Raw genomic sequence first — 25,760 nt, 5'->3', positions numbered from 1 at the left:
CTAAAACGATCTATGGGGTTCTAGAAGCTTACCATGGTCGAGGGTTCGCCGGAGGAGAAAGTCTTTATTCCACGAGGTTATAGGTTTGAATGCTGGTACCGTTGAGGATCCTCATTCCTCCGCTGAGATGGCGACTTGGTGCATCCATGTAAGTATGTATGGGTGTGTATGTGTGTTGTTTTCAGAGAGGGGAGGGAGAGTGCACTGAGAATAGAGAGAGAGGTCCGAGAGTGGTTAACGGGGAGGAAAGGGAAGAGAGAATGAGAGAGGTGAGGGATTTGGGCCGGGGGACAAAATCAAGGGTGGGCCCCTTTGGGCACACCATTTAAAACCAAAAGGAAACTTGTTTCAAAATATCTAGCCAAAAGTGAAAATTTACGAAAATACCCTTCCGTTCCGAAATTCGTAAAAATAATCTGGACGAGTTGTCACACTTTTAGAGTGGTAAAAATACAAGTGGAATAAATCTTGTTTCCTAAGCAACTGGTTCATATGGATACCCACAAGTAAAACAATCATAACGTAAAACGCTATAAGTTTTAAGGTATTACGAAGATCGAAAGCAAATACTCGTAGAGCATCCGTGAAATACAACTGATGAGGAAACCAAAATCAAAAGGGTATTACGTATGAGCAGTAAAAGCTTGTTTCGAATTAGCAAATGAGTGCACATTCCTTACCCGGTAGTCGTCAGGCCGTTCTGTTATATCATTCTATGTTGCTGCAGCCATGACTAGTTCCCATAGCCAACTTTATGTGTTTACTGCTCTAAGTAGCTCAAATGGTTTCATAATCGCAATGCGAACTAATCTTCATCGTCAGAGTTGAAGGTTATTTTTTGAGACTTTAGAGCATATGCAGGAATCTCTTTAAAGTGAGCTCCGTAAAGTTTGGACTCCTGTATTTCAATACCACAACGAAAGATCATCAGAAAAAATATCATCAAAATGCTACACTCATGCAAGCGGATTAAAAGAATGAAGAACACGAATATGGATTATTCAGCAACCAGCAGGAAAAGCTAAATACGGGAGATGAAAGAGAAACAAATGCGTGCCTTTTTCTTAACATAAGTGCCAAATTTCAACAAGGCTTCAGGAACAATTTGGCTGGCTTCTCTGAGAACATTGACCATCTCCCCCGCAAGTCCCTGGAATAGTACTCGTAACATATAGTAGTTCGGCTTAGGGGTGGGTTCGGTTTAAATCGGTTCGGTTTTTTGCCAAAACCGAAACCAAACCAAAATTTCGGTTCGGTTCGGTTCGGTTCATTTTTTTTTCGGTTTTTTTTCGGTTCGGTTTCAGTTCGGTTTCGGTTTTTTGTTTTTTTTTCTTTCAAAAAATGAAAAACATTGAAATTTTAAATTTTAACATATCCAACACAATCATAACATACGCATTCTATGTGACAGCCCGTCCCGAAAAATTATGATTTTTATAATTGTATTACGTGGAATTTCTAAAAGGCCCTTTGAGGCATATGTCTTGATTTGTGTTAATCGCTTGTCATGACACGTAAGACTTGATTTCTTGGCATATTCTTGTAGTACTCGTCGCTACGGACCCGTGGGCGTAAGCGGTTCGTGATTTGGAGCTATAGCGAAAAAGTTATTAAAGTTTGAAATTTGATCAATTTATTAATTTCAGAAAATATGGATTCTTCCTTTATAAAATCTGGTGTGCTATTTGGATGGCCTAGATTTAAAGAAGAAGAAATGGATGGTGCGGATGGAAAGGAAAGAAGGAAAAAGAAGAGGAAGAAGAAGAGGTTGGGCAAGCTGCCCAACCAAAGGGAGAGATACAGTAGCTCCGGGAGAGAAAGGAGGGAGCTGGCCGAATTGGGAGGAGAGAGAGAGAGAGATTGACCAATCGGAACAGGGAAGGGAGGAAAGGAGAGAGGGTGAGAAGCGGAGGAACGGAGGAGAAACGGGTTGAGGGAACCTGCAACCCGTGTTCAACTCGGTCGGCACCCGTGTGCAATTTCAACGATTTTCACCCATTTTTCCGTCGAATTGTTGCAAGAAATTACTTGGGAACTTCTCCACGACCTTCCCTCTATCCATTTCATCTCAAATTTGGAGAGATTTGGTCTTGAAAATGGAGGAACTCGCGAGGAAGGGTGCGGCGGTCTTAGTTTCGAATCACCCAATCCCGAAGCAATGTCTTTCAATTGCCACCACCCATGGCATCCTCTTGAGGCCTAGAACAAAGCCCAAGCAATGGTTGGGATGGCGAAGTTGATTTGAGGATGGATTGAGCACACCCAAAACCTAGGGTTTCCGACGGGTTTTGTTGAAATTGGAGGCCTTGCCGACCGAATTGGCCTTGGCCACATGTATGAAAGTTTCTCTACTCATTGATATCTTCATTTCTGTAAATTTTGGTAATTTTTTGAAATAGTTGAATTTTCCGACGAGCCGGGGCGGCCGACCGCCACCCACGGCGGCGCGTGCGGCGGCGCATGGCCAGTGGACCATCAATGTTATTTTTAGGCTATGTTTGATATCCTGAATTCAGTTTTGATAGTGGTTTGTCGTTGGTTGATCATTTGGACTTAAATTCGATACGATTCATGGTTAGGCCAAAAGGTGAATCGAAGATCCAACCGTCGGATCTTCACCAAACTTTGATATGTAGTAGTACATAATATTTGAAGAAAGTGTGAACTTACGGATCGGGAATTCGATGGACGGATCTTCCTGAATTGGATTTGTAAGTTCATAAAATAAAAGGTTAACCGCCACTTAGTCTTGGAAATTGGCGGATATCCAACCGTCAGATCGTAACGAAATTTTAGTATATTGTTCTAGAAGCTTAATGTGTATGTTGGGGAGTGACAGATCGGAAATCTGAGTTGTGGATCTTTCAGATTGAGTTATGTGGGGTTATGACCCTACCGTCGAACTTAGTTGACGGTTGACCTTTAATCAAAGGTTCTCGCATTATTCTTGAATGCCCTTGTGGCTATGTGTTATGTGAATTTCATATTCTATGGATATGAGTTCTGAGACGTGGTTTGATAACTGTTTTAGGAGCCGAGCGTTCGGGACGCCTTGGTTTTGATGTTATGGAGTCGTAGCGCGGACCCCAGGTGAGTGGGCATTTGTTTTCTATATATATCTATATACTATTGATTTTCTCAGAAATCGAGTTAAATGAAATGCGTTATGAAATGAGTTTTGAAATGCCATACATAGAAATTATATGAATTATATGATTTGGTATATGATGCATATATGTGAAATGGTGCTGTGGACGCACATGTGAGTTTTTATATTATTCAGACGATTTATTTATGTGAATGGCATTGAAAGCTCATAACCTGCACCCTAGGTGATAGTGCTTATATTATTCACCACACCGCACGCTTGCCTTGGATCCAAGTAGGTGGATGTCGTACAGACCACTAGAGGTGGTTCCGACATGCCAGTCGTACAGACCATTAGAGGGGTTCCGACTGGTGGGTGACCTTAGATTATGCGCGCAGATGATTGATGAGAGAAGCACTAGAGCGTATTATTTCACCATCTTAGTCGTACAGACTACTATACGTAGTTCCGACTTATGTGCAGTGTAGTGCCGTACAGGTCACATTTGGTGACTCCGGCCGGGCCGTACAAGTCACAGTTGGTGACTTCGGCTGGATGGGATATTGAGCTATAGAATCAGCCGTACAAGACCACTATAGGGTCTCCGATTGATTTGTTATTTCACCTGATTTATATTGATGCATTCATATTATATTTTGGCATATGGCATGGCATATTCTTTCTGAAAAGCTTTGAAGGATTGTGATTTGAGCTTTTGATGATATATATATGTTTATATATGATTATATATTATTTTCTGGGAAAGTATACAGGTTTTTCAGAGAGGGGTTATAAATGTTGAATAAATGAGATGTTTTGAAAAGCTTTATTTTTGCCCACTCACGTTTTCTGTTTTGCGCCCTTCCAGGTTCTATTAGCAAAGTTCTTTATCGACGAGGATTCGTGGCATGTCCCTATTAAGGTGGCTACTTTTGTGGGTACGGTTTCTACCTATATTGTTGTACTTGAATATGCTCTGACATCACGTGTGATTTGGGTTCATACCCACGCACAGTGCACTCTGTTATTAGGCACCTTTAGGTTTAAAATTATTCGCATTTTTCCTTATCACCACTTTATGGCTTTGTCACCTTCCAGGTGGCGGCCAGCACAGCTCGATTCGGGGTCCTAGTGGACATTCCGGATCGGGATGTGTCATTCTAACTAAAATCAAGGACAATAAAAATAAACATTTAAAGTTGAACTAAAATCATCAATCAAATCTTCCAAAGTCCAAACTAACAACCTCACAACACAAAAATCGTACAAATGACTTAGAAAAGTTAAATTGTATGATGTTGTTCAAAGATCAGGGTTGTTTGCTTGTAACTTCATGTTGACAACTTGATTAGTAAAAGTAATGCGTGGGTGGATTAATTTAGTGTGTGTTGGATTCTTTTCCATCACAAATTACCCAAGTAATCTACCCGAAATAAATGTTTATGGATTCTGTTATATGTTATATGAGAGTAGATTTGGAAAAGAAATCTGGGGCAGAAGCAGACAGTGCTATGGAGATAGATGTAGGTACTTCAGGAGGAGGTTTGGTTCCGGAACCTTATATGAGGGAGAAATAATAGGTTAGGGTTTAGAGTTTTTATAGGCATTTTTTTAATATTTTGAGCTTAAAGTTTGGCAACACATTGGGTTTAGCACATTTTAACTTACAAATTGGGTTTAGAAAATAATACCCAAAACAAATAATTAAATAAAAAAATTAATTTAATTAATTCGGTTCGGTTCGGTTTGGTTCGGTTTCTAGATCACTAAAACCGAACCGAACCAAAAGAATGCGGTTCGGTTCGGTTTTTTCGGTTTCGGTTCGGTTTGATTTTCGGTTTTTTTCGGTTTTCGGTTTTTTGAACCCACCCCTAGTTTCGGCTTAGAATTCTTAGTGTTACCTTGGTCCGATGTGTGAAAAAAGTATGAGCAACACCCTTCTTTCCAGCCCGTTCAGTCCACCCAATTCGGTGGACATAACCCTCAGTAGTAAGAGGAAAACTATAGTTAATCACTACTTCAACATCTGGAATATCCAATCCACGAGCATCCACATCAGTAGCTATCTGGAAATATGTTTCAGATAAAATGGAATACATTTTAACACAGTTCCCAGATATAGGTGTTTCAGATAGAAGTAAGCATATGTTAACCACAAGTTCCCCAACAAAAAGTTTGTACAGATTTAATAACTCATATACCCCTAAAGGGCCTATACACAAACATTTAAACCCGGTGGAAGAGACTATAATATAGTTGGGAGGATTGTAAAAACCTACCCCGACTTCCACGATATACATGAACATTGTTTTGGACTTGTCCAAGATTCTTGTGGGTCCGTTTTGTCATCATCATTATCTTTTAATTTTCAAGTTTGATCCAGTAAAAACTTATTCTCTCACTTTTCCTTATTCCTGATTTTTGTAACTGAATTAAAATAATTTTGGATTAGTGTATTAAAAGCGTGAGGCGTGAGTTTAATATATACATTAAGTGTACACATATTATATTAAAAAAAAGAAGATTATTAACCAATAATCACTCTGAACACACACATATATAGACATATAATATATATATATATATATATAATAGAGGATGAAAAGCACAATGAGCATACATATACAATGCACGCAGACATCACGCACATCCATTATATAAAAAAAAAATCAGAAAAAAAGGCAGAGAGACGATAGTGCAAGGAAGAGGTATGAGGCAGTTAAAACCCTACCCAAAATTTGGGTTTGGGAGTTTAAAAAAAAAAATTCCCTAGACCCTCAGTAGCTTTCCTCAAATATCTTCAGCAGCAACTCAAATATGCATCAACAAGGTTACCCTTTTTGCAGCATAATCTCAACACAAGTGGCTTCCTTTTTGTACAAGACAAAAATCAAAACTATGTTCCTGTTCAACAGTATAACCTCGGCATTAGCAGATATCAAAATACACCCAAAATATTGAAGGAGCTCCCCTTTGTGTGACATAAACATTGAGCATGTACAGTCAGTAAACCAAGTGGAATCCATCATACAAATACACAACACTAGGTCCAAAAACAATCCGCCAGGGATTGACCAAGACACAAGTTAAAATAAAATAATGGGAGATAATGAGCCAATACTTACTCTTAGATTTGTGGCATTTTTGTAGCAATGCAACCAAGCGCCCATCACATGAATGTTCATCCAACACCTATGAATGTGAAAGGGAAGTCAATTGCAGTAAGCATATATTGAAATAACAAAGTAAACATTTGATTGTCACATATGCTTCACGTGTGTTAAGAATTTGTACCTCAACTATCTGCATAACATCATGGTTGGCAGCTAAATCCTCTGACCCAACAACAACCTGAAATAATGCTTTATTAGTTTTCCAAAAGGTTAATAGAAAATATTAAAGATCATGATAATCCAGAATTCGCACCTTAACAAGATTAGGGTCCATGAACTCCTGAGCTAATTGATGAACTGATGGAGGCCATGTAGCCCTGAACATTACCATTTGGCGAGCTATAGAGTCAAAATTAACCGAACTGATTAGAAAGATCCGAGAATACTGAAATATCACAGTTTTAAGTGGGAGAGACCCTACACCACCCAAACTTGGAGCAAACTTAAACACTTCAACCTAATTGCAGTCTAGAATTTTAATTAGCCATAAATTTTCCAATAAATTCATTTCAGAAATTCTAACTACTCATGATAGTCCTTAGGAAAGCAGCTGGGGGAAATAGACATTACTTCTTATTTCATATTTAGGCAAGTGTCATTTTGCATTTCTATACTATCGACTACCTGGCATATTTTGCCCCATTATCTAAGGCTTGAGAGCATCTACAAAAACAAATTAATAGGTCTCTTGTAACTGAATTACCTCCAGGCCGCTCATAATTTAACATCATTTTCAGTTATATCTCTATTAGAAACAAAAACGGTTGTCAAACAAATGTATAAGTCAAAATGAATGTCTTTCCTCTCTCTATGAATAGGTATCCAATAGTGCTAAACCTGTATACGTACATCTGGAAGAGCATATAATTCCTCATATAAGTTCCCCATATGATCATGGAATCAGCAATACCAAAAAGAAAAAAAGCATTTAATAAGTTATTTAAATATTAAAAAAATTAAATCTTTGAGACTTAATTGAAGTCCTCCCAAACAAACTAAAGAAATTGATGTCACCAGATAGATAAAGAAAGACCTATTAACAGTACATCACGTACCAGAGCATGTCTGACCCGATATATAGCGAACTTCTGGTTCAAATCCCATGTCAAGCATTCGATCTGCTTCATCAAGGACCTACAAAAAATTCTAATATATTCACATCCAAACTAAAGTAGAAAATGAAATCTAATGATACTTCCTCTAGGTAAAAGATAATTACCGTAATAGATACTTCCTCTAGGTAAAAGATAATTACCGTAATAGATACTTCCTTCAGGCAACACACCCATTTCAATGATCTTTCAAACGACCAGGAGTTCCAATGATGATGTCCTAAGAGCACAAAAAAGCGTAGAAAAATCAATTATAAGAAGATGAACCACATACTGTATGCAAACATATAACCTCTACAGAATAATTCCACCTGCACATGTACTGAACTAATTCAATCAGCCTTTTGCCCAAATCAAAAGAATAAAATTTTCAATTTTTCTGTTTAAAGTTTAAAACTCCGCCGTGTAAGTTTATCTTACATTGCCGGTCCCAAGCCCGGATAAAGGAGGAGGGGGAGGGCGTCAGGTAGTCGACAGCCGGCACTCCATGATTACGTCGAATCCTTATGAAAATGAATCCAGAACGAAATCGTGCTAAAGCTAGGGCGTCACCCGTAAGTGGCGCGCTGTGTGGCCCGAGCACAGTGATAAGTGAGCAAGGGTCGCTGTATCTCCATCGGCACCCGGATGCAGTGTTAAATGAGCAAGGGGGCTATAGAAACTTCTTTTCGAACGACTCCACTCAAAGTTGTTTGGGAGCATATGCTCCTATCAACTTTACACGGGACACACAAAAGAAGTACTTTGATCCTATTAGACGGGGAAGGGTGAAGAAGCTAGGACAGAAGGGTAGAGTTCAAGAGAGCAAAATGCGTTTAGGAACGTGGAATATAGGAACCTTGACGGGAAAATCTATGGAAGTAGTAGAAGTTATGGTGAGGAGAAGGATAAATATTATGTGCCTACAAGAAACTAAGTGGGTTGGTCGTAAGGCAAAGGATCTAGAAAACTCAGGGTTTAAACTATGGTATTCGGGCACAAATAGAACGAGAAACGGTGTTGGCATCATCGTGGACAAGACCTTGACACAAGATGTTGTAGATGTTAAGAGGGTAGGAGATAGAATCATGGCAATCAAGATTGTAATAGGACAAGAACTTATCAATGTGATTAGTGCGTACGCACCTCAAGTAGGGTTGGATACGAGTTCGCAGGAGAAATTTTGGGAAGACCTTGGAGACTTGGTGCAAGGAATTGCTCAGACGGAGAAGTTATTTATAGGAGGAGATTTAAATGGACACGTGGGCAGGGAGACAGGCAACTATGGAGGTTTTCATGGTGGCCATGGTTTTGGGGAAAGAAACGAGGATGGGGAAGCTATCTTGGATTTTGCAATGGCATATGATCTCTTCTTAGCCAACACCTTCTTTAAGAAGAGAGAAGAACATGTGATCACCTACAAGAGTGGGTCGTCAACAACACAAATAGATTTTCTTCTAATGAGGAAAGGGGATCGTATAACTTGTAAGGATTGCAAAGTTATACCAGGAGAGAGCGTGGCTAATCAACATCGCTTGTTGGTGATGGATGTACATATCAAAAGAGTGAGAAAAAAGAACAAGACTTGGAAGTGTCCAAGGACTAGATGGTGGAATCTAAAAGAAGAAAAACAAGCCATTTTCAAAGAGAAAGTAATCACCCAGTGTGTGTGGGATAGAGAGGGGGAAGCTAACCAAATGTGGGATTCCATGGCTAGTTGTATCCGAAAAGTAGCAAAAGAGGTATTAGGAGAGTCCAAGGGCTTTGCCCCACACCAAAAGGAATCTTGGTGGTGGAATGAGGAGGTACAAACAAAGGTGAAGGCTAAGAAGGAATGTTGTAAAGCCTTATACAAGGATAGGACCGATGAAAATGGTGAAAGGTATAGAAAAGCGAAGCAAGATGCGAAGAAAGCTGTGAGAGAAGCTAAGTTAGCGGCTTATGACGATATGTATAAGCGACTAGATACCAAAGAAGGAGAGTTTGATATCTATAAACTAGCTAGAGCAAGGGAAAAGAAGACAAATGACCTAAACCAAGTGAGGTGCATCAAGGATGAGGATGGAAAGGTTCTTGCTACAGAGAACGCGGTTAAAGACAGATGGAAATGTTATTTTCATAATCTTTTCAATGAAGGACATGAAATGAGTGCTTCTTTAGGGGAGTTGAGTAACTCAGAAGAGTGTAGAAACTACTCTTTTTATCGTAGAATCCGAAAGGAAGAAGTGGTTGTAGCTTTGAAGAAGATGAAGCATAGAAAAGCAGTAGGCCCAGACGATATACCAATCGAAATGTGGAAAGTTTTGGGAGAGACAGGTATAACATGGCTCACTGACATTTTCAATAGGATTTTGAAAACGAAGAAGATGCCAAATGAGTGGCGAACGAGCACTTTGGTGCCTATCTACAAGAATAAGGGCGATGTACAAAATTGCATGAACTATAGGGGTATTAAGCTAATGAGTCATACAATGAAGCTTTGGGAGAGAGTCATTGAGCATAGATTGAGGCAAGAAACACGGGTTTCGGACAACCAATTCGGGTTCATGCCAGGGCGCTCAACCATGGAGGCAATCTATCTCTTACGAAGATTGATGGAAAGATATAGAGATGGGGAAAAGGATTTACACATGGTCTTTATAGATTTGGAAAAAGCGTATGATAGGGTCCCAAGAGACATTCTTTGGAGGATTTTAGAGAAGAAAGGAGTACGAGTAGCATATATCCAAGCTATACAGGATATGTATGAAGGAGTAAAGACTGCCGTAAGAACTCATGAAGGACAAACCGAAAGCTTTCCCATAACTGTAGGATTACATCAAGGCTCATCCTTAAGTCCTTACCTTTTTGCGTTGGTAATGGATGAGTTAACAGGACATATTCAAGATGATATTCCTTGGTGTATGCTTTTCGTAGACGATATAGTGTTGATAGATGAAACTCATGAAGGGGTAAATGCAAAGCTTAACCTTTGGAGAGAAGTGTTGGAATCTAAAAGTCTTCGCCTAAGCCGATCAAAGACAGAATATATGGAGTGCAAGTTCAGTGCAAATGGAGGCCAAAACGAGTTAGGGGTGAGGATCGGAGATCAAGAAATACCAAAGAGCGATCGTTTTCGTTACCTAGGATCTATCTTGCAAAAGAACAGAGAATTAGATGGAGATCTCAACCATAGAATACAAGCTGGATGGATGAAGTGGAAGAGTGCATCCGGCGTGTTGTGTGACCGCCGTATGCCACTGAAGCTTAAGGGAAAATTTTATAGGACGGCAATAAGGCCGGCGATGCTGTATGGCACAGAATGTTGGGCGGTGAAGCATCAACACGTACACAAAATGGGTGTAGCGGAGATGATGATGCTTCGTTGGATGTGTGGGCACACGAGAAAGGATAAGATTAGGAATGAGGATATCCGGGGTAAAGTAGGAGTAGCCGAAATTGAAGAAAAGATGAGAGAAAATCGGTTACGGTGGTTTAGACATGTGCAAAGAAGGCCTACTGACGCTCCGATTAGAAGATGCGACTATGAGACAGAGGTTCAGGGCCGAAGGGGTAGAGGAAGACCTAGGAAAACTTTGGAAGAGACCCTAAGAAAAGACTTAGAGTACTTGGATCTAACGGATGACATGACACAAGACAGAACACAATGGCGTTCTAAGATTCATATAGCCGATCCCACTCAGTGACTTGGATTTTCCAAGTCTCTAACCGAGAAGTTTTCCTCACTCGGGAAATTAAGGGAACACTACCTCAACCTACATGCTCCACTCACAAAGTTTCAACATACAAGCTTCAACAAAAGAAAATTCAAAGAACTTAGCGAAGAAGGCTTTGGTGTATTTAACACAATACGTTGAAATGAAGGAAAGCTTATTTATTGATATACCCGATAAGTTACAAATATGTACATATACTTGAGTCAAAATAAACAAACAAGAGGAAACCTTCACAAAGGTTGCTTAGGAGAAGTCTCAGCAGTCGGTAGAGCCCCAGAAAGAGAAGGCACCAGAGGGGGATCATTCGGAGCCTCAGTACTGGACAGAACCCTAGAAGGAGGAGGCATTAGAGGTTGATCATTTGGAGCTTCATTACGCGGTACAGCCCCAGAAGACGAAGGCAATAAATGCCTTTGGAACAAACCCACAAATCTCTGATGATCAAGTAAAACCAGACCATCAGATTCCTTCATCTGGTCAAGCTTCCTCTTCATGTTTGTAGCATAGTCATGTGCGAGCCGGTGCAACTGTTTATTCTCATGCTTGAGCCCTCTAATCTCCTGTTTGAGACTCATCACTTCAGCCGCCAATGATTCAACTTGGCGGGTTCGAGCAAATAGGCGTTGGGCCATATTAGACACAGAACCTGCACACTGAACACTGAGAGCCAGAGAATCCTTAACAGCCAACTCATCAGACCGTTTGGAAAGTAGTCTGTTATCTTTGGGAGTGAGAAGGTTCCTGGCCACTACCGCAGCGGTCATATCATTTTTCATCACGGAATCCCCAACGGTAAGAGAACCAGTATGGGAGATGAAGGATGGGAGCCATATGTTGTCTGGAGAAGGCGGGGCTGTCTCTTCAATAAGGTTCAAGTCAAAACGACGGTCGGAGGGGCCAGACATTTTCAAAGGTGTTGAAGAGAGAAGAGGTCGGACAAATCAAGATCTTAGAAGTGCAAGAATGGAGCTTCTACTTGTGGATATTCAAGTGTGCTTTGGAACTTAATGTCAGCCCCTATAAAAATCTGCACTCGACGAAGCTTCAGAAATCGAAGAGGCGCCTGCTCAGAAATCGAAGAGGCGTTTGCTTTCTCAAAAGCTGGGCTGCTCAGAGACCACGAGGGTCGATCTCAGAAATTGAAGAGGCGTTTACTTTCTCAAAAGCTGGGCTGCTCAAAGACCACGAAGGCCGATCTCAGAAATCGAAGAGGCTTGCTTTCTCAAAAGCTGGGCTGCTCAGAGACCACGAGGGCCAATCTCAGAAATCGAAGAGGCACCTACTTTTCCAGCCTTGTCAGCACCTGTCACACGCATACTCAGCTTCGCGGAAATTATGGGCATTCTGTCGAAGTAGAAAGCACATGAATCGTACTGTTCAATCAACCACTTCCCACACGCAACAGTAGCTCATGGGTACCACAGATAACTTTGCCAAAGTTATCTGACAAAGTTGAGACACGTGAAGCTTGCAGCTCCCACTACATCGCTCTGACCAAGAAGGGTAAAAAAATAGCAAAGAAACAACACTAACAAAGTTTAGACACATAAATTTTGAAGGTCTAGCTACCATATTATTACCCACAATGGTAAAGGAACAGTACCACTGCTGGATAATTGGAAAGTCCCGGTGTGTCAACCTCTGTGATTCGTGGCACGGTAGACTAGCAAACATGCCCAACCTTTACTCACATTCGAGAAAACACTCCCAACAAGATTGCTTGCTCCAAAATCGAAGAGGCACCGCCCTCCGAATCTCGAGAGCCAGACTCCCAACATGATTACTTTCTCAAAATCGAAGAGAGGGTAAAGGAACAGTACCACTGCTGGATAATTGGAAAGTCTTTGTGTGTTAACCTCTGTGCTTCGTGGCAAGGTAGACTAGCAAACATGCCCAACCTTTACTCACATTCGAGAAAACACTCCCAACAAGATTGCTTGCTCCAAAATCGAAGAGGCACCGCCCTCCGAATCTCGAGAGCCAGACTCCCAACATGATTACTTTCTCAAAAATCGAAGAGACACCGCTCTCCGAATCTCGAGAGCCAGACCCCCAGCAGGATTGCTTTCTCAAAAATCGAAGAGGCATCGTTCTCCGAATCTCGAGAGCCAGATCCCCGACAGGATTGCTTGTTCGAAAACCGAAGAGGCACCACTTTCCCAACTTCAAGAGTTGGATCTCCTTAGATAAAGCTTTTCTGTAATCTTCACACGCAACATCAGCTTTCCAGATACCACAGACCACTTTTTCAAAGTGCTCTGACAGAGTTAAAACATGTGAAGCTGGCAGCTCCTACTACCGTACTATGACCAAGCAGGGTAAAGAAATAGCATTATTACTTGATGTTAGGGAGACTCCTATATATGTCGACCTCCATCCCCAACGGACAGGCAGACCTGCAAAAATGCTCAACCCTTCCTCTTATCTGAGAGGGCACTCACAACGAAGCTTTTCGAAATATTCAGCTTTCTTTCCCCCCGATAATACCTCTGTAAACAAGCTATACTAGAGCAAGAATATCTCATATCATCAGGGTTAAAAGCAAGAGTATCCCATATCATGCTTTTTCCCTGTCTTTTCCTTTGGCCTTGTTCTTACCTGCAAGACAAGGAGAAAGAGAGCAATCAGTCAGCACTTGGAATCAAGCTTCCAGCCAGGAACTGACTGCCTGGAACCCTTTACCTGATTACTTACCTGGCATTGCTCTCGAGTACTCATCTTCAACATCTTATGCTTCTAGGGAAGATACCGCATCTGCCTGAGGAACAGATAGGGCAAGTGAGAAGGATACAAGGAAGCATGTGGAGACAAGCGTAACAGCACACGTGCCGATACATCCACTACTCTGTCAAAAGCAAAAGTATCCCATATCAGCAGGGTCGAACGTACACTAAATTTGATGGACTTGTTTTGACCCTCAAATTCTTCAGTCGGCCTTATACTCTGGAGGAAACCAGAAAACCCTCCAGCCCAGTTCAAGAATAAGCCTGTGGAAAGTTACTTCTTCAAAAGCAAAAGTATCCCATATCATCTCTTCTCTTTTTTCTTCTCTTTATCCTTCATGTTGCCTGCAAGATAGGGAGAATGTGAACAATCAGCCGGAGCTCTGATTGCTTACCTTGTCTGTCACCTCTTTCAGCAGATCCCCTAGCTCGGCGACTTGGGGGACTCCTACTACATGGTTTGTATCGCGCTTGACCAAGCCTAAAACTACAAGTAAGCTTCAAGTGAAATTGATACATTACCTTGTGCATCTCCACCAGTTACAGATACCACCCCTGGATGGAGGAAGAGTACTTCCAGAGAAGATGCCACATCTACCTATGAGACAGATAAGGCAAGTCAAAACGATACCACACTTCGGTACTTAGAAGTTTTGTGGTTACGAGATCATTCTCCCACAATATTTCCTAATGTTATTTGTACTAAATCATTCACTTGTACTCACTAAAGAAGAGCTTGAACCTATGTACTTGTGTAAACCCTTCACAATTAATGAGAACTCCTCTATTCCGTGGACGTAGCCAATCTGGGTGAACCACGTACATCTTGTGTTTGCTTTCCTATCTCTATCCATTTATATACTTATCCACACTAATGACCGGAGCAATCTAGCGAAGATCACAAAAAGTGACCGTTTTCGCTACCTATGATCTATCTTGCAAGAGAACGGAGAATTAGATGGAGATCTCAACCATAGAATACAAGCTGGATGGATGAAGTGTAAGAGTGCATCCGACGTGTTGTGTGACTGTCGTAGGCCACTGAAGCTCAAGGAAAAATTTTATAGGACGGCAATAAGGCCAGCGATGTTGTATGGCACAGAATGTTGGGCGGTGAAACATCAACACGTACACAAAATGGGTGTAGCGGAGATGAGGATGCTTCGTGGGATGTATGGGCACACGAGAAAGGATAAGATTGGGAATGAGGATATCCGAGGTAAAGTAGGAGTAGCCAAAATTGAAGGAAATATGAGAGAAAATCGGTTACGGTGGTTTGGACATGTGCAAGGAAGGCCTACTGACGCTCCGGTTCGAAAATGTGACTACGAGACAGAGGTTCAGGGCCGAAGGGGTAGAGGAAGACCTAGGAAAACTTTGGAAGATGCCCTAAGAAAAGACTTGAGTACTTGGATCTAACGGAGGACATGACACAAAATCGAGCGCAATGGCGTTCTAGGATTCATATAGCCGACCCCACTTAGTGGGAAAAGGCTTTGTTGTTGTTGTTGTTGTCTGTTTAAAGTTTAAACCCAACCGATGTGGTATCACTAACAGTAGGAATGACTTGCTTAAACGCATTACATGCCAAATCATCAAATTCTGTCATCAAAATATTGCAGGGAATGGGAGGGCACACTTAGTTAAATTAGAGATATTGGACTTATACAATTAGAAAATGGAAATATTAGCAGTGTATTAAAAGGCAAAGGCGTAGGTGATAGGGATGGCAACGGTTTGGTTTGGGGACGGAAATGCTATATCCATCCCCATAACCACGAAAATTAATCATATCCATAATTGCAAATTAACCATCAGGTATAATCCATAATCATACCCTCCGGGTAACGGATTGCCGATCAGTTAACGGTTATATCTATCTTTGTCAATACAAAAAATATATTCATTCAATTGACGCATGATAATTTAGTAAACATTAGTTTCATCATTAAATATTTGATGTATAAAATGATTTAATGAATGGATCTTACAACACCAGCCTTCAACGAAGATATCTGGGGTCCTTTGGGTGCTCCTCCATACAAACAAACTCATATCACACCACAAGGTTTCCCAGCCTCAAACAAAACATCTGAAATCTGCAACCAGAAGATAAAGCAAATGGTCGGTCACCTTTTTCAATTAATAACCTTGAATTTATCCAAAGATCACAAATCACATGCCCAAGCAGCAGGTGAAAAGAAATGTATGCAAGAACAACGCATTATCAGTATGACCAAGTATAAACATGGTCGACAAGCTTGTTTCACTCTATTATTTGTTAAGCATAATTCTTACGTAAAAGTTAGTGGCGTTTGAACAACAGGACATGATACTTGCTGACCCATGTAGAAACTCCTTGAATGCTTAAAAAGAAATCCCCTTTTTTTCTTACATCAGAACCAATGGAACTCTTGGTCTATCTTATTGCAAAAAACATTTCCCCGACCCTCCCTCACCACGGGGCAATCCCAAGGTACTAGCCTACATTGAAAAAATAGCACAGAACCCGGGATTGAGTCGGAGAAGGACTCTTGAAATTCTGACAGCACTGTAAAACATCACTGGGAAGCTTCGATTCTGCAAAGGAAGTCAATGGCTTGTATTTGTCTTCCTTTGCATCTTTCCCAGTAACTGCCACAGCCGCGTCTCCAGATTCTCCTTTGTCGGCATAGCCAATTTCCTGTGGCTCCTGATTGTGTTCGGGTTCTTCCTCCTCTTTGGATTTCTGGTGCTTCTTCTTCTTCTTCTTGTCAATAGAATCTGAGTTTTCTTCCTGAGGAGCAATCTCTTGGGATTGGAACTGAGTTGGGCTTCTTCTTCGTCTTTGTTTTTCTGCTTCTTCCTCCTCTCGGCTGTGGTTTCGTGGAGAGGTTGGGTCTGTTGCGGTTCTGCCTCGCCGACGGCGGCGGAGGTTTCTTTGGTTTTGCGACCCATTGCTGAATCTCAACTCAGCTCTGCTCGCCTGATAAACTACGGAAGGAAAATCAGCAGAGGCCGACGAGGGGTTTTGGGTTTTCAGAGGGAAAGGGGTTTATTCTAGGGTTTTGACCTTTTGACTATGTACGTATGTATCTGTAAAATGCAGCACGTGAAACAATAACTTGCATTTGGGTACTCACTTTAACTCACTTTAACTCAACTTTGAAAGTTTAATTGTCAATAGTAAATAGTAAATGACGGGTTACGAGGTTTATTTAAAATTAAAAAATAGAAGTTTTGGGTTCAAAATTCGTTGCTGGTGTGGAAGTAAGACTTGTGGCCAAAGAAGGTTGAAATACTTCTATGAGCCTTCTCGACCCCCGAAATGAATGAATAACCATAACTTGTCATCAGTTGTCCCTTTTTTTTTTAAATGGAAAAAAAGAAAAAGGAATTGCCAATAAGACCCTGAACACTCATTCAATAGATGAGTTAAGTTGTGTTGAAGTATTATTAACCCAATTGAAACCGACATATTCGAATATTAACAAGTTTTAAATATAAATGTATATTAGAGATAGACATATGCATAAAATTTAATATTTTTAGAGCCAGCGTTAGTGAGTTAGATAGTTAGTTGTAAGGAAGAGGAGAATTGATAAGGATCAAACTCGCAACATGGCCTACTTTACTTGGATAATGAAACTTAAACATTAAGTAACTAACAAATAACAAGTAGTGATTCCATAACACCAAATTTACATAAGTTAGTAGAGCATAATTTGGATTATTTGTCACTTACACCCACATTAAGAATAACAAAAAAGTAATTGATTCCAACCCCGCTCAACTCAACTCGCCAATGAATGGTTTGCTCATTTTGTGGGTGGAAATGAGTTTTAAAAATGCCAAGTCAAGCCTATTGAGTTGGCCAACGTATTGGTTTCAAATCTGAAACTATTACGCCACATACATACATGAGGGTGAGATGGAAGTCTTTATCTTGTTAAATATATTTTTTAAAAGCTAAATAAAATCACTTAGTACTATGGTCTAATAACATTCATCTTCATTGATCGATTTTAATTTGAAGAATTATTTTGATGGGTTAGGCCAACTTCAACTACCATTCATAATCAAAACAGGTATAAAAATGAAAGTGGGCGTAGAAGGAGAGAGAAAATGCTTAAGAGAGAATTCGAATCCATAAAAAATTGAAAAACAGTTTAAAACTAGTGACCACTAACCGTTGGATCAAATCCAACGGCTTAGAAAAGCGTCGGCACTTCCAAATTTGCAAGTTATCCCGCGTAGGCGTGGCCACTAAGCCACTCTCTCTCTCTCACAGAATAAAGTGGGAGTGCAGTAGCGGTGCCTCTCACACAACAGAAACTCTCTCTCTCTCTCTCTCTCTCTAGATCTTGTGCAAAATTTGGGGATCTAGCCATGAATCGCCACCACGACCCCAACCCATTTGACGAAGAAGAAGTCCAGGTCGAGGTCAATCCTTTTTCGGTAATTCTGCCTCTTTCTTTTTCTCCAATTTCGCAAATTTTCGATCTGGATCTGAAAACTTCAAATTTGTTCTTTTCCTTCTTCCGTTTGGTAGTGAGGAACATGATGTGAGTTTGGAAATAATGTTATGTTAACCTATCAAATTGAGTTGTAAAGTTTAATTAACATGCGGATTTGCAGTCTTAAGCACTTCCCAGTGCTCACTGTGCAAGTATACTTAGCTTAGACCCAATGTAATATGTACGAAAAAAGGGATTTTTCGGGTTAGAAAAGCTTATAAGTCTTGATCTGGGTTAGGGTTTGGACTTCTGTGAATTTGTATAAAATTCAAACTTAGAAATTTTTTACCTCTTTCACTTCAAATCCAGCAGTGTGGAAAAAGACGAATTTGGGCAACATTTCTTTAGTTTTTTCTTTAAAAATGAAAACAAAGCGAATGAAAATCCGGTAAATTTGGAAGTGAGGTACAATATATAGCTTAGAGATTGGGTTTATATCTGCCCTGTACTCTTCTTTGTTTTCGTTTTTTTTAATTTGAAAATTTTATCATTTAGCCCTCCTCCCCCGTCTAAACAATGGTGCTCTTTTACATTTTGTTGGCCTTCTCATTCTTTAATAGTGATATTCTTATGATTTACCGCCTACCTCCTATCGTGAAGGGAACATGATAATTCTTAAAAATCACGGATTAATTTTGTTTATATATATAGAGTTCAACTTCTTTTGTTTTTGTTTTTTTTTTTTTTTTCATATCATTGGATTTTGAACCTTATGTAAACAATGTAAGAAACCATGATTGTAGATTATTTCAGTGACGCAGTATGACATATTAATGATGAATTAGAGATGTTAAACTTGGTTCTTAAAAGTTGAATGGAATGAAGCAGGTTACAATGCAATGTTGTTTGCTTCTTTCATATCTTTATGAAGTCCTAGTTCTTTGTACATAGGCAATAGGCATTTTAGAAATTATAGATCTCATGCCATGTCTTGTGCATATGCTATTTAATTGTAAGGCATTTTAGAAGTCACATGTTGCCACACCGTTCATTTTCCATTTCATGTGATATGATACCAAAACCACTTTTGGATTTTAATCGATACGACTGCATGGTTTGGACATGTTTTATTAAGACTGGTGCAAAGCGTAGTTTATATATATTTTCCCTATCATCCTTAATACGAAGGTGTTAAAATGTGCCATAATTTGAGAATTTTGCAGAATGGTGCTGCTGCTCCTATGTCAAAGTCGCGTGTTCCACCAGTGTCATCTGAACATCTGGGTTTTGGGCAGAAACATGATGCCACAGTCGATATACCGTTGGATACCATGAATGTAAAGTAGTTTTATTTTGTATACATTTTTTTCTCTCTATGAGCTTGTTTATGTATTGTTTGGCCATTTTCTGCAGGATTCTAAGCAAAAGGCAAAAGAGCTTGCAACTTGGGAAGCGGATCTCAAGAAGCGAGAAAAGGTTAATTGACAAATTTTTTTATTGATTACTTGCCTACAGTTCTACCTTTATTGTGTAATTCGCTTTATATTCTTGTGAGTTTACAAATGGATAAATTGATCACATATCTGGAATGTTGCCTGTAATAATATCACCGAGTGCACAGTGGGAGTGGCTGAGGCACATGGGTTTGTCCCAAGTTGCCTCAGGTGTGAAATCCCAACGTACCTTTCTTGCAATTGGTAATGTTTCCCGTCCCCCATGATTATAGGGTTCAGTGGTGGGCCCCAGTTTAGATGCGTTATTTATTACTCTCTCTCTCATTTTTGCTTTTCCTTTTTCCCAGTTACAATCACTCTGTACTGCTTAATGTGTTCCTGTATTTTGTTTTCAATACAGTTTTTGTATTAATATTTAGCTTTTACAGGATATTAAACGGAGAGAAGATTCTGTTGCAAAAGGTAAGCACTATGAATCTGCAACCTAGATCATTAGTAATTTGGGTGGCCTTTCTTAAATCATAGTAATTAATTTTTTTTCTTCTTCTTCGTGTATCAGCTGGTGTCCCTGTTGATGATAGAAATTGGCCTCCTTTTTTTCCAATTATTCACCATGATATAGCTAATGAAATACCAATACATGCTCAAAGGCTACAATATATGGCTTTTGCAAGTTGGCTAGGTAAGGCATGTTTATTATGCCAATGTGGTGCTATGTATTTTGCTTTGCTTGTATTTTTATCCATAAATGCATTGAGGATTCCATTATAAAAGAATTATATTCAAGTAGTATGCCTTATAAATTGGATATACATACAAAAAAAAAAAAAAATGCTTATGAAACATTTTCTCTAACAATCAAGTACTAGTAATCTATTTCATTGCCGGACTTTAAGGAATGTACATTCTTATATTGATTGAACTGCGTCAGTACCTAGTATTTCTCTTAGAACTGATTACTTAAATATAGATATTTGAATAAGGTACTATGGATGTTTTTAAAGAGGAACATCCTTGTTGGGGTCATCTGGAAATGTAGTTCAATGATCCAAATGTCCGTTTGTTTCGGTCCTTATTTAAATATTGACCTTACGTAACGTTAGCCTTTGTTTCGGTCCTTATTTAAATATTGACCTTACGTAACGTTAGCCAAATTGAAATTGGCTAACTTTTTGGTCACTCTTCAAGGATTTTTCCTTGAAAAAGAAGCTTCCAAATAGGGAACTGTTTGGTCATATAAACTATGCAGACAACCACAAGCGGTCCAATAAAATGAGAACAATGGTAATCAAATGGCTCAATGATTTTTGGTTCGGCTGATTCTTACTTGTTTGCGGGGATGGTCCTTTGAAGAAATGATTCTGATCATTCTGATGAATCCAAGTGGCTATGTCCTCATTTTTTATTTCTAATTAGGGAAATACTCACTTGAAGCTTCTCGGGGCTCATGCACAAAAACATACATGTATATCTATAAGTAGATAACTCAAAGGAAATGCTCTTTTGACAGACTGTCAATATGGACAATTGGTCATTTGAGTTATAATTCTAATATGTGATGCTTGATTACGAGTCTGGCAGAATATGTGGGTCGACTCCTTGTATCATTATTCTTTTTATCATCACATATATTTCCTTATTAGACTTCAATTAACACTTAAGTAATATTGTCATTGCAGGCATAGTTCTTTGCCTATTTTTTAATGTGATTGCGATTATTGTCTGTTGGATTAGAGGCGGGGGTAAGTTTTCCTCAATGATATTTGGTTATTACTTGATTGTAGGTAAACTTAGCTCCTCTGGCTATCACGCTAATTGGATCTTCTGATGACTTTCATAAACTGCAGGTGTTAAAATATTTTTGCTTGCAACGATCTATGCTCTAATGGGATGCCCTCTTTCATATGTTCTTTGGTACAGGCCTCTCTATCGTGCAATGAGGTAATTGTTTAAAGATGGCTTTGTTTCTAGTTTCCAGGTAAATAAAAGATTTGTAGTTCCTCTTGAAATTACAGAGAAGCCGCAATGTTAGCATAAATTTTTTGCCACTTTAGAGAAAATAGCTTGACAGTAATATCATGGATCTTAGGCTAAGACAAGAAAATACTTTTGAAATGACGTTTTTGGGAACCAAATATCAAGGAGCAAGTATTTGTTGTCATCCTAAAAGTATCCTCATCTGCTAATGGACGAGACCTTTGGCATATGATGGGCACATGTTTAAATTATGCCCTGTTTATATTATGGACGAATCAAGTAATACCCTATGGACTCTAACTGGCACTATAACTCTCTCGCAACTTGTTTCTACCAGAAATTTTAGTTCATCAAAGGCTTATGTAGGAAAATAGTAAGAGAAAGGAATATAATAGAGATTTGGACTCACTTTGGCCTTTGGCATAGCACTAAAGGTGTATTGGAATAACTCCGATAGAAATTAAAAGTTTCCAGCACCACACCAGCCTTCACTGTCATACTGCCTTTGGAAACAGTGCTGCGTAGTCACTAGGGTGGGATTGTTATATGGTGCATAACATGGTGGTTGTGGTTGAACGTGGAAACCAAATTTTCCTGGAAATCAAGAGTTGTGTGGAATTTAATTCCTTTTTGTGTGTGTGTGTGTGTGTGTGTGTGGGTGGGGGGGACTGCTGCATTTATGCATCTTTATAGTTTATGATGAAGTTTATGATCTATGGGACCTTGTCCCATTTCATTTGTTGTACAAATAGGTAGAGAATCAGTTGTATGATGTCACTGTTATCTATGTGGATGGGAATGTAATGTGTTGTTTTTATTTGTTGAACTGAACTCGGTAATATCATGCACTGCTGACTGTGTTGAGGTGTATTTTTTCCATCTTGCAGAACAGATAGTGCCCTGAAGTTTGGTTGGTTTTTCATGTTCTATATGGTATGTACTGATACTGTATCTGTTTGACTTATTATGCTTGACTTACCAATCTGATTTTAATCAATTTTCGTGTGGCAGCTCCACATTGGATTTTGTATTGTTGCGGCGATAGCTCCTCCAATTGTCTTTAATGGGAAATCATTGACGTAAGTTCTTACATTCTTTTTTGTTTTTTGTTTCTTGCATTTAATATTATTTACTCGTGGCGATAGCTCCTCCAATTGTCTTAGTAAGCGTTTTGATGCTGTGTAACTGAACCAATATATTTTCCTCCTATTATTTTCGACAAATGTGTCTTTTTTTATTTTTTCCATTTTTCTTCTTATATACAGGGGAATTCTTTCGGCAATTGATGTTTTCTCTGATCATGTGGTGGTAGGGGTAAGTTTTTTACTGTGCTGCATCTATAGACAATGCTGTTCGAATGTTATCGGAAGTGTAATGTTTGTTTTATTTTTCATTCCCATCATCTTAGTGTCACTACTTCATTTTAACTGAAAAAAAGGAAGAAAAAGCGTTGTCTAGACTCTAAACTATGACGTAGGCCACGTCAACCAAAAACTATGCAGTAGGCCAGGAAGAAATACAAAGATGAGCTGGTTTTCTGCCAAAACTCAAGACTCAGACTTGTGTACACTTTTGACATCCAAATTAATGCTGTCTTCTTTCCCTAAGCACTTTTAACAAATGAACCAGTAACCACCTTCACAATGATCTAAAGTGGGAGAAACTCTCTTCACCAAGATTCCATTTTCAAGTTCACAATGCTATGCATTTAATTGAGAATATCAGATTATTTCAAAACTTTTTTTAGCTCTGGTTGGCTGGTCAGGTCTTTAATTTGTGCTATGCGTTGAGAATATACTGGAACAAATTTTGGTAAAAGAATATCTGCTCTTTAGATTTGGCCAATAATGCATCCCTTATGCTTCTTACTTGAGCATTGAAACGTTCTCTTAACACAGAACAATGAAGGATACACTTTATGCCATTAGTATATATACCCTTTATGGTTCTTGATCGGAGTTAGTTCCTTAATGGGTGGGCACTGGTCGACCTAGATTTTTTCCGCAGTTGCTGGCTCACTTTTCTCAATTAGATTTTAGGTTTTAATGAGATCTTATGTACCCTCAATATGCAATCTTGTCGGGAAAATGGATCAAAACTAAAATAAAAGTCATGAAGACTTGCTTCCCAGTTCATAGCCATATCACCCAGCTTTACAAATGAGAACAGAACAGGTGATTGGAAAAAGAATAAAGAGGTATTAGTTGGTAAGGAATATCTAGCATCATCATGATCAGATGACCAAGGTAGCTTAGTTGTTGCTAATATTGTTTGGTGCAATCTCATTGATTATTTGGTTATAAGAATACTAATATTATTTTTTGTTGTATCCTGTGCAGATATTCTACTTAACTGGGTTTGCATTGTTTTGCTTGGAGTCTCTTCTAAGCTTATGGGTACTTCAGGTGAGACAGAGGTTCCCTTATTTCCTATGTACATTATAATCTTTAGAAGTATAGAAAATGCTTCTGGTGGCTTACGAAGGCATGCATTTACTTGAGTAATCTCTAGGTATGGATTTTTGGAGTTCTAGATCATCGTGATTGCTCTCAGTCCCAGATCACCGTGACTCAACCAATTTGCTTCAGAAATATTCTGTTTTTGTTATTGGAAAAACAGAATACTTAACTGCATTTTCCCCTAAAACAAGAACCCTTTTACAAAACTACACTTGTTTTTTCGTTTTCCCTCTTATTGATGAAGCTTAATCTTTAGCGTTAACAACAACTAATGTTTGTTTCTTTTTTCTCACCAAATATACCCTATTTGGTATGTTTACAAAAGCTTGTACGACTGTATCTGGAATATGTTTACTCACATTCATCTCGTCGTCTCTTAAAAGATTTGAATTTCATTACTAGTCTAAATGCCTCTTCTTCTTTTTTTTTGTCCTTATCCAATTGTCAGCGTAAATATTTCTTCTTTTTTGGTCTCGTAGTCAGATTAAAGTCATCGTTAACATGTTATTTATCCTTACTATTTCTCTGATCGTCTTTCCCTCTTTTGTTTGTGCAGAAAGTATACATGTATTTCAGGGGGAACAAGTGAGGTTTGATCCGGGGGATTGCAATCCAATTGGGATTCAGAGTTGCATTGCCTTTTTCGAGTGGTTTTAGTATATTCTTCTGCAGCCTATTATGTTTGCCATTTCGTTTTTATAATTGCATTGCATGAGTCAGTAAGCTACTTTGGATTGGACTCGACAGAGGCTTGCTTATATATGTAGAGCAAGGGTCAAATTCTTAAGTAGAAGTGTACGAGACCGGAAATGCTCATGAGTCCATGACCCCGACGCATTGAAGTGGCTTCGATATTCGCTGGAGCAGTTATCTTTGGATTGGACTCGACAGAGGCTCCCTTAGATGGTACTGGATGTCTTAGTTAAAGGATATCTTTGTGTTTCTCTTGTGAGTTGCATCGACGCGATGGTAACAAAGTGGCGCATGAATTAGCTAAATTTGTTGTTCGAACTCGAGGCTATGGACTATATGGGCTGGGAATTTGATATTTCAGTTGTATTTTTCCATTACTAATGCAATGAAATTCAGATGTTTCCAGTAAAAGTAAATAATGAAAAACACCTCTATTATGGTAATAACAAGTTAAAAGGAAAATACTTGCATTCCCTTTGCATGATGTCTTGTTTTCCATTTTGCGAATAATGTATTTTGACAGGAGAAAACCAGCTATTGGAACCGTTTAAATTTATTATTTTTCATTTGAAGATCATTGCTATAAGAAATTATTTTCATCGGAGATTATTTGGTTATTTAAATGTATAAAACAAATTGATAGTATAAGTATCAACAACAACAGTCTTTTCCCGCTAAGTGGGATTGACTATATGAATCTTAGAATGTCATTGCGATCGGTTTTGTGTTACTTCTTTCGTTAGATCCAAGTACTCTTAAGTCTTTTTTTAGAGTTAAAGTCTTCCTAGGTCTTCCTCTACCCCTTCGGCCTTGAACCTTTGTCCTATAATCGCATCTTCTAACTGGATCGTCAGTAGGCCTTCATTTCACATGTCCAAACTACCGTAACCGATTTTCTCTGATCTTCCTTCAATTTTGGCTCCTACTTTACCTTGGATATCCTCATTCCT

General features: G+C 39.2%; 2 protein-coding genes across 3 annotated transcripts; one reads left to right on the top strand and one right to left on the bottom strand.

Moving 5' to 3' along the window:
* Positions 1-559: 559 nt before the first annotated feature.
* On the bottom strand, positions 560-16,289 carry LOC108173609 (DEAD-box ATP-dependent RNA helicase 5). The gene is given in 12 exon segments (XM_070823976.1): positions 560-898; positions 1,058-1,150; positions 4,990-5,416; positions 5,924-6,059; positions 6,214-6,280; positions 6,383-6,439; positions 6,515-6,600; positions 7,317-7,395; positions 7,517-7,557; positions 7,560-7,593; positions 15,783-15,890; positions 16,090-16,289. Coding segments are annotated over 12 exon segments (1,254 nt in total). The 5' UTR covers positions 16,123-16,289; the 3' UTR covers positions 560-805.
* A 1,727-nt stretch (positions 16,290-18,016) lies between these two features.
* LOC103420159 (secretory carrier-associated membrane protein 4) lies at positions 18,017-25,272 on the top strand. 2 transcript variants are annotated; one of them, XM_008358221.4, is made up of 12 exons: positions 18,017-18,228; positions 19,451-19,564; positions 19,641-19,703; positions 20,110-20,143; positions 20,241-20,363; positions 21,361-21,423; positions 21,529-21,622; positions 22,546-22,591; positions 22,670-22,737; positions 22,924-22,972; positions 23,998-24,063; positions 24,674-25,272. In XM_008358221.4, the coding sequence occupies exons 1-12, from the start codon at positions 18,160-18,162 to the stop codon at positions 24,704-24,706; spliced, it is 822 nt and encodes a 273-aa protein (XP_008356443.1). In that variant the 5' UTR covers positions 18,017-18,159; the 3' UTR covers positions 24,707-25,272. The 2 variants fall into 2 exon arrangements, with proteins under 2 accessions (XP_008356443.1, XP_028960253.1); XM_029104420.2 differs by having other exon boundaries at positions 18,038-18,207.
* Positions 25,273-25,760: the final 488 nt, after the last annotated feature.

The sequence above is a fragment of the Malus domestica genome, chromosome 06 (assembly GCF_042453785.1).
Source record: "Malus domestica chromosome 06, GDT2T_hap1".
Taxonomy (NCBI): domain Eukaryota; kingdom Viridiplantae; phylum Streptophyta; class Magnoliopsida; order Rosales; family Rosaceae; genus Malus; species Malus domestica.
The sequence above is the reverse complement of the archived record's forward strand: the minus strand, read 5'-3'. Positions and strand labels throughout refer to the sequence as shown.